Consider the following 9344-nt stretch of genomic DNA (forward strand, 5'->3'; position numbering starts at 1 on the left):
ATAATGTTCTCTACATTCACCTTTTTTTTTATTTTCTGGCATGTTTGAGCAGTAAGGATTCCCTGTCCCAATTTTATGTCTCATTCTGTATCTCACTCTATTTATCTTCTGACAGATCACTAGTTGCAAGAATAAAATATGCAATATACATATTAATTAGTTGATGTGTCAGAATATGTATGAAGTGAGATACGTAACGAAACACCAAACGGCATTTATGATCCTTACTGATGTTTGAGTTAAGGCGCTCTTCAAAAAAACGTCTTATATGCATGCATGCATACCTATCCCAAAATGTTGGGTTGGACATTTTGGATTTGGCTATTTTTTAAGTGTGTTATTATAAAGTTATTCAAGGATAATGAAAAAAAAAAAAACATTTGGCTCATATTAAATGGAGTTTGGCGCTCAAGTTAATTAAGAGTTGCAGGACAAGTTCGACCTCTCTTTTGGGAACTAGTGCACTAGTTGGATATGGATAAACTTATTATGGTCGGATTAGTTTTATGAGATCTAGTAAATACTCCTAGTAAATGTATTACTCATAATATAACTTGAGATCGATAGTTCAATTCTTAAACGTCTTATTCGTCCAAGACCCGTCACTACATCATCTTATTAAATTGCTTTATTACATAGTCAAACTTACTTGACTATTTCCTAGTAACAAATGACTAAATGACCAATAACTTTCCCCTTTTTTTCGACAATTTCTCAAAATAAAAAGTTTCGTATGAACAAACCATTCTTTTTAAAAGAATTTCCTTATTATATAAAGCCCGCTAAGCAAAAGTGAATGACCATGACATGATTTTTCACACCAAAATCACAACATGGTAATCTCCTCATGCTCAATATGTACCAAAAATAAAAATAAAAAACCTGCTCTCTAAAGGTTTTTTCATGTTAGATTTTCTTGTCATTCTACTCCGTAAATTAAATTTTATACTCCCTCCTATTCACCATTTTCTTCTCTATTTCCTTAAACGGATTTAAACGGATTATTTAGGTTTTTTTCCCCTTTCTTTTTTTTGGAAACTTTTAATCTTATTTTATTCATTCCTCTCTCATATCACCAAACCCCACCCAACTCACAATTCCTTATTTAATTCCTAATTATTCATTTCTTTCTTCTATCACCAAACCCTACCCAACTCACAATTCCTTATTTTATTCATTCCTCTCTCATATCACCAAACCCCACCCAACTCACAATTCATACTTTATTCCCCTCCTTAATTCTTGTGCCCCCAACAAAGGGGAAGAATATGGAGAATATGAGGGAGTATTAATTTATATTTTCACCTTTTTTTTTTATTTTCAGGTACATAATTTCACAAACATAATGTTAATATTATAACGATAACTAAAATAATGATGGATTAAAATTTTTAAAGTAAAAGCAATTATGTACGAACACGGACTAGGATACAAACTAGACCCAATAATGTTATTTAAGTGCTACGAAGTATATATATATATATTACTAAATTGTTTTAATAATTTTGACCCTTCTTATACAAAATAATGTTCTCTACATTTACAAGCTATAACACACACTCAAGCCCTCATCTACTTAATCCGTCTTAGCTCTAGGCAAATTCTCATTTCAGACAGGCCTTTTCCGTCTAACTCTAAGGCTCTAGTTAAGCCTCTAACATACATTTTAGATAACAATTAGACACATATCCAAATAGTAGAATAATAATGGGCTTAATAAGCCCAAACAAATAGAAAGCCCAATTAAAGCATTCAAATAGTAATGCTATTAGGCACACCTCTACATGTAACACCAGGCTCAGAGCTAGGAGCCATGAGCTCATATGGTATGACCCCAGCACCACATCTGTTCCTAAGGCTAGTATCCATGTTCCTCCTATCAATCTCCTTCTCGATACGACGTATCTCGGACGAGAACTCGAAGAACTTACCCATGATCTCGGGGTCTCCGGTCCATGTGGATGGTTGCGCTCGCTCTCCTAAGTATTCTTCATCGGGAGAGTGAGTCGAAAGGGTGTCAATAACCGCGATGAACTTGCTGGTTTGTAGCACACTAGGAAGAGCAGATAGGTAGAACCTCTGCGGGTCTGCGAGGAAGCTAGTGTACTCTGGGTCGTTCTCGTCTGGGATCAACCTACGCATTAGAACAGGCCGATTTGGGGCGTACCCGCCATATGGGTACTGCCCGAAATTTAAGGAAGCATGTTGAGCTGAGGCTAACCAGATGAGGGTAGTCAAAATCTTGACGAGGTCCTCGGGAGTATTAAGTTCTGGCCACCAGGGTGCGTCGCTCAAGTCAGCATGGCCCACATTTACAGCCTCATCGTACCAAGATTGGAGCTCTCGGTCTTCCGACACTAGATTGGAGTCGGAATAGTAATGGTTCACATAGTCTCGTACCCAGTTATTAATAGCATCCCATATTAGAAGTCCATCAGCTGCATATGGGTAATCCTCGAGTAAAAGCTTCAGTCCATGTGGTTTGGTGCTGTCTGGTACCGCGATTCCTCTGAATTACAACACGGCAAACAATATTATTAGACACTCGGGTCAGTTTACTGGTTACTCGAGTAAAACGGATTAATTATATGAATTTCCATACCTTCGAACAAGATCAGAGGGGAGGCCTTCCATATCAAAGCGCCAGTCCTTGTACGCAGCTGCACTAATCTCCATAAAATAACGGCCAGGGGTGAAACATGCCTCGATTACACCATCACCGTTGATTAGGACCTGCCGAGCAAGAGCATTGATATGCAATGTATATCTCATGTGTGGGTCCAACAGTTTATAAATAGGATGCATATAACTCAATTGCCTGTGGGTTGACAGGATGAATGGCTCCAATGCTGCATGCGTTCTCAACCTGAAATATTTTCAGCAAGAACATCTCGTCAATTCTAAGGATGCGACTGTAAAAATGATAATAGTGACCATTCAGGATAGTTTTTTTTTTTTTGGTGTTGACCAGGAGTATCCCCTTGGTTAAGAGATGAATGGCTCCAAGTTTGGCTTTTTTCATTCGCAATAGTCAGGAATCGAACCCTTGACCACTTGGTTAAGAGATGAGAGCCCTTACCAATCACACCAGCCAACTTTGGTACCATTCAGGATAGTTGTTAGTAAGAAATTGTTGCTAATACCGATCACGCTTTTTTTAGAGGACTATTTGCTACTCACCAGTGATGGACGAGTTGGTGTACACCAGCGTCATTGGCACAGACGTGAGCTTTGGCAAGCTGCCATATCCAGTTAGAGGTAGCGTCAACAGGAGGACTCACAACCTTTCTAGATTTTGAATTGGGTCCTGAATGCGGCAAGGTGAGCTCAATGGCAATCGGCTTAAGAGTGCCAACAGAGGTCAAGAAGAATACAGTCCTTGTTGCATAAGATTTCCGGCCATCCAGAGAATTTATGCCTTCTAGGAAAGGAAGATATATGTCATGATAGTCCACTATGAATAGCCTGTTAGCATCCAGAGCCTGAAAACAAGGAACACGAATCAATTAACCGAGTAAAAATAATGTCCTAAGACGGGAAAATGTTATAATGTCGGGTTTATACCTCTTGAACTGACATCCCGTGAAGGTAGCCTTTAATGTGCTCTTCTTTTAGAGCGGATTCAACAGGACCATAATTTTCAGGATCGAGCTTGCTTACAGGTGGAAAGCATGTCATTCTCTCGATGCTAACCGGATTGACACCGGCTAGAAATTGCCTTGCAAATTCATCATCACGCGTCCAAGCCAATTTATCCTCTGTAATTCACCCGGTCAGTGTTTTGTAAACTCGATCAGAGGATAATATATTCAAGTTGCAAAAAGCGGTGGTTGTGAGACTTACTGGCAACGATAGCAGGGATATCAAATTTGAGCAAGCCTTGACTTGTTGTCTGTATTTTACTAACAAACTCAGGCAATTTCTTAAGAAGATCGTCATGCAAACCTAGGTTGAGCAGCAACCCTTCATTGAATAGGGTGTCAAGATGTTTAAACCCGGTGAAATCATGCTTAGAGGAAATGTTGGTGGTCAAGGATGGTAGCAAGTTGTGAAGGACAGCCTTCAGCCTACAAAACGAGAACGCCCCAGCCTTCGACTCTTCAAATTGTTCATCCCTTGGAACATAGATCGGTAATGGCTTCTCCACACGGCTCTCAATACTCAAATCTACGCAAAAGTTGAAAACCTCATGTTACTCCATATACTAATTGGAATCATACTATCAACCAAAACCTTAAGTTAATGGTTCAGGCCTAACTATTATATTTATTCCTATTACGCCCCCTCACTCGAGTGCCCATTGGGCTCGAAGAGTGGTTAGTGCACAGGCCCCCTCATACCATGTGCTGAATTTCCCTTCGTGAGTTATTGGAGGCTGCCAGGATTTGAACCCGTGACATTCGGTCACACTAGCTCTGATACCAAGATAGATGAACCATCTAAACCAAAACCTTAAGGTAATGGTTGAGGCCTAAAACTATTATATTTATTCCTATTAGTACTTATGACCTGATTTTGAAACCCGTCAACATCAAAACTGCCTTGTGAACTGTGGCTCGCTTTAAACCGGGAAAAAACATGATATGTGATAAAAGGATGAATAGACAAACTCCATACCAGTTTCACTAGGAGGGCGGCCAGTACGACAACGTCTTGGATATGGGATCGCTTTACCTCCAAGAGTGGGTCGGGTTGTATCCGATCCCTTATCTGGGTTCCCCAAGTCATTATAGACATCATAATCATAAATCCTGTCAGACATTTTCCTCTCTCCCGTGCCATCGCCTCTTAAATCTTTCAACTCCTTCTCCCTTAACGCTCTAAGCCCTGCAGGCGTCTGATGTGGCAGATAGGGCTGCATTTATCAAACACATAGTATAAGATTCTGTGGAAGAATTAAGGATACTCGCGCAAAACTTAGAGAAGAATTTATTTTATCATGGATTTGTAGACTTCCTACAGTATTTTTTTTTTCTTTTTTTTGATATTGTCCGAAGAAATATTTCAGCTTCGAGACTCAGGGCAAGTGGAATGCTGGATTCCACTGCAACCAGCTGATGTTATGGCCTTAAACTATGACTACATATTAACATATCAAAATCCGGAAACTATTCGATGATTACAGATGGCTTTAACTTTAAACTGTAACTCTCAAAATGGTTATACTGAAACTTAAACAGGTCAATTTCCAAGGTACATAAATTTACAGATCGAAAACCATATTTTACGGGATTCTTAGGGTACGACTGTACGAGTACCAAACGTGTGGGCGTAATTCTTCTTCGTCTATCGTGATAACATCTTTGAAGAATGTTAGTGGAAGGTGCGTAAGTGGGCACGAAACAAGGCAGCAAAAGAATGATTCAATTGCAAAACGTGACCACCAAAAAAAAAAACATGCACATAAAAAATCAACCAAAAGCAACATACAATATGAAGAGGAGGGTCCTATCAAATAAAGTGAAATCTCTAAAGCAATAATTCATATTTTCACCGGCCTATATGATGAATATTCAAGGCTTGAAAGTCGAAAACTCAATCGAAAGCGACACTAATCAAAGTAAGAATAATTACCAGGCAATTTCGGATATACAAAGAGTCAAAAGGTTAAGTATAATCAACAAAATGCAATGAAGAGAAGAATATTAATACGGCAAGTACTTAGTCAATTGTACTTTCATGAATTCTCTTCAAGACTTTAAATTTAATTTCCAAATGTTGGAATTTTTTTTCTCTTTATCAATTCCAAATTGATCTCGTGTACACATGTTTTGACGTCAAAGCTCGTAAGTTGAATGTAATTCACAAGGATTCGAACATAAGACCTCGGGATTTATAGTTAGGGGGAGAAAAATTTCAGCTGGACGAAGAAGTAAGGTATAAAGTGGAATTTTTTTTCGAAAATTTCAATTAAAACTTTTGAATTTTTCATTGTCCAGACCCCTAAATCCGCCATTGCATGTGACAATGCCATTTTACATTATTTTATAAATAAAGAGTACTCTTCAATTAACGAATCATGCTAATTTAATTAATTGACATCGATAAAGTGGAAAAAAAAAGCATAATTTTCCAATGAAATCTTTAAAGAGACCTTTTTTCGGGGACTTCTACTTAAGGAGCTAATTCATTTCTACATACGCCACGAATGACCACATCGGCACATCGACATCATCAATTATTTTTCTAACTAGATAGGTATAATGTCATTTTTTAAGCGACATCCAACTACCTAACCATATAATTTAAAATCATTAAATTAATCTCGAAATGGACCAAAAATAACATAATAACAAGAAAACTCGATATTTCTTCTACGCGCATGAAAATTAAGATATAAGATATAGGATAGGATAGGATACGATACCTTATTATGGAAAAAGATCCGTCGAGTTTTAAGGTCATTGAATGATTGTACCCACGAATTGCACGGGAAATGGAGCGTCCCACATGCAAAACCTTCAAGTGTAATACTTTCTAAAAAAAATTCTTGTTTATGTTTATTAGTAATTAAAATTGCACCAGGAATGCCAAAATTAGAATCAACAACAAATTCAGCTGAATAATTAACTCTTTCAGCTTTCATATTTGATTTTTTTGACCAGTCTTTCAATACTGCTTCATCACTTCTCTTTGGTCTTCTTTCTCCTGCATGCAAAAAAATATTGACTTTATTAATATTTAAATTATATATTGACATTTGACCATAAAATCATGGTACGTAAAATTATTTCATTTGTCTACCGTTTATAATATAATTTTCAATTTTGACTGAAAAGTTGGTCTTAGGTGCAATTAGTAGACTTTTAGATAAAAACTCGTATAGACGTGGAATTACGACAGTTAAGCTGAACGAGACTAAACTAGGCCAAAACGTTTGTAGGTTGTAACAAATAATGGAATTGTGATTATAGTTTAGCTGGTAAAGTAATTGATTCGATAATATATTCATAAAGGAAATTTGGGAGTTATAGGATCAAGGCATAGTTGGTGTAATGAATTAAGTAAGTACCAAGTTGCATACCCAAAATATGAAGGCATTATTTAGTTGGACCAGGAAAAGCAATATTATTGTATGTCATACTTCTTATATTGTCATTGTTCCTTACCAAACTCATCACACGATGACTAGTCGAGTGTGTCGGCTATACTATATATGAAAATCCTAGTAGTTTCTTATTAACCTTCGTTAACATTAAAATCGTCTCAGTTACTCCTTTTTCAATATTAGAAATTGAAACTTGATTAAAAAACACTTCGTACTATAAACATGTCATGCTAAATAATCAGTGGCGGAGCTAGGGGAGCTAGTAGGTCAAAAATGTTCGTTTTATAGTTAAAAGTCATGATTTTTTAATAGACAACGTATGAGAACCCATGCCTAATTTATTTTCACAAAGGTTATTATAAAAAAATTGATTGATTCAATATACATGTTTGTCTTAACTATGGGACAAATACTAAATCCCAAAAAGAAATTAATAATTGAATTGGCAATTGTCACTACTCACTATGTCATTGAATCAACAAATTTATAATTTAGTAGATTTAGTTGCATTTGCACCTCACTACACATCTTAAACAAAAAATATTACAAACTTTGTATTGTTTTTTTTTTTTTTTTTACAAAGATACAAACTTTGTATTTAATCTTCACAAAGTTGAACTTGGTTTGTTTCTGCTTTCCAATGATCATATTTCCAGCATATTTCAACTCGCTTAATTGGTAAAATCATGAACAATGATCGATACTCATGACCTGGTTTGAACCACGTCAGCATCAATATCGCCCTTATGTATATTACTACTAGTTCTCACATGCTAAGATTTTTCGCACCCTAAGTACCTAGGTTACTCAGACTCGTTTAGGAGTATCCGACACGGGTGCATGTTCAAGTGTCGGACCCGGCTATTATTCTGAAAAATATGCATATTTTGGTCTAAAATAAGGTGTCCAGGTGTCATACCCATGTTCGAGTATCGAGTGTGGACACGGGTACGCGAGAAAAATTAGAAAAGTCGCCAAGTCCAATTATTGTATACAACACAAAAGGTTCAAAATTAAACTCAGTTTTAACTACTAGACTAAAACATCTTCGGAATAACATAATAATAGCAAGAATCAAGCAAACATAGAAAAAGAAGGAGATTAAGAAACATACTTGGATGAATATCAGTACTAACAAGCTGAAGAACAACATTTCTACCAATTTTATCAGTAAAATTATCCAAATGTTTAACAAGAGCTTCTTTCAAATCTTCCTTAATCTTGTTTCTTACAGTTACAACTGCTCTAACTTTGACTTTTGCATTTCCTGATTGATCATCATAATAACCCAGATCAGATGATTCCTTAACCAAATAATAATCTTCACTAATTGCACTCTTAATCATTAATTTTCTCCCTTTCATTGGATTAGTATTATTATTACCAAATTGGCACTTTCTATTAATAGTATGGGATATTTTTATCATCTTTTTTGATGATATTAATGATGTTTTTTGCATTATTGTTGTGCCCATTATTTCCTTAACCCCTAACATTCTTAATTAAGAATTTTTATTATATTTGTTTTGGTAATTTTGTGATTTTTTGGGGGATTTTAAGGTGTGATCTAAGTAATATTTGGAGTTGAGGGAGGGTATATATATGGGAAGAAAGGAAGAGTAAAATGGACTATGATGGTCAATGGAGGAAAATGGGCTGGTCAACGCGTTTAGATTTAGGAGTCGAACATAGAAAAAACAATATAAAAAACGTGATTAGTGAAGGACCATAGTTTGGTATAAGTGATGTGATACTTGAATTAGTGTTCATGTATGTGAATATGTAAATTTCTGATATAAATTGACCAGTAATTCTCCTTTATCACGGATATATCCGTCATAAGCTTATAATAGGCTAAATATTTTTTATATAGATAAACAAGACAAGTTTAGAGAATTACAACTAGTCTGTCTTTACCTACCCATATGACTAATATTCACAAGTTAGTCTTGCTGAAGACGGGTCGGAGTAAGTGACGGGTAATGTCACTCACAAAACGGATAGCGGGACAAGGTGGAGGCACGCTCATGTGCTTCCATCTCTCCTCTATTTGGGTCATTTGTGAAAGGAAATGGTATCCGTCATGAGAATTTGTGTAGATTGACAACCCCTTAGTTAGTGCTAATATTAAGATTATTGCGTATGTGGAAATATAGGAGGCAATCATTCATTTATTCTACATAGGTTCAAAAATAGAGTTGGACGGTTTTGTAGTGATCCTGGTCGGAATGTACCAATATATTTCTTTCGCCCCCATTATTTATTTAACTTTAATTAAAATATATCTCATGAAAAA

The 9344-nt window shown here is 36.2% G+C and overlaps 1 protein-coding gene across 1 annotated transcript; it reads right to left on the reverse strand.

Annotated features, from left to right (window-relative positions):
• Window positions 1-1461: 1461 nt before the first annotated feature.
• On the reverse strand, window positions 1462-8761 carry LOC141591709 (linoleate 13S-lipoxygenase 3-1, chloroplastic-like). Its single transcript, XM_074412128.1, has 8 exons — window positions 8163-8761; window positions 6368-6648; window positions 4618-4855; window positions 3844-4167; window positions 3565-3758; window positions 3181-3482; window positions 2603-2866; window positions 1462-2509 (listed from the first exon to the last, which is right to left on the reverse strand). Exons 1-8 carry the CDS (start codon window positions 8542-8544, stop codon window positions 1753-1755), a joined length of 2742 nt encoding a protein of 913 aa, XP_074268229.1. The 5' UTR covers window positions 8545-8761; the 3' UTR covers window positions 1462-1752.
• Between the last annotated feature and the right edge of the window lie 583 nt (window positions 8762-9344).

This window comes from Silene latifolia, chromosome 7 (assembly GCF_048544455.1).
Source record: "Silene latifolia isolate original U9 population chromosome 7, ASM4854445v1, whole genome shotgun sequence".
Classification (NCBI taxonomy): domain Eukaryota; kingdom Viridiplantae; phylum Streptophyta; class Magnoliopsida; order Caryophyllales; family Caryophyllaceae; genus Silene; species Silene latifolia.

Bases quoted from the DNA above. Each gene is read 5' to 3' on its own strand.
- LOC141591709 (XM_074412128.1), bottom strand. From the start codon at position 8,544: ATGTTAGGGGTTAAGGAAATAATGGGCACAACAATAATGCAAAAAACA. The intron at 3,759-3,843 runs GTAAGTCTCACA...GGTGAATTACAG, and splicing joins TATCCCTGCTATCGTTGCCA to AGGATAAATTGGCTTGGACG. The intron at 2,867-3,180 runs GTGAGTAGCAAA...AAAATATTTCAG, and splicing joins CACCAACTCGTCCATCACTG to GTTGAGAACGCATGCAGCAT.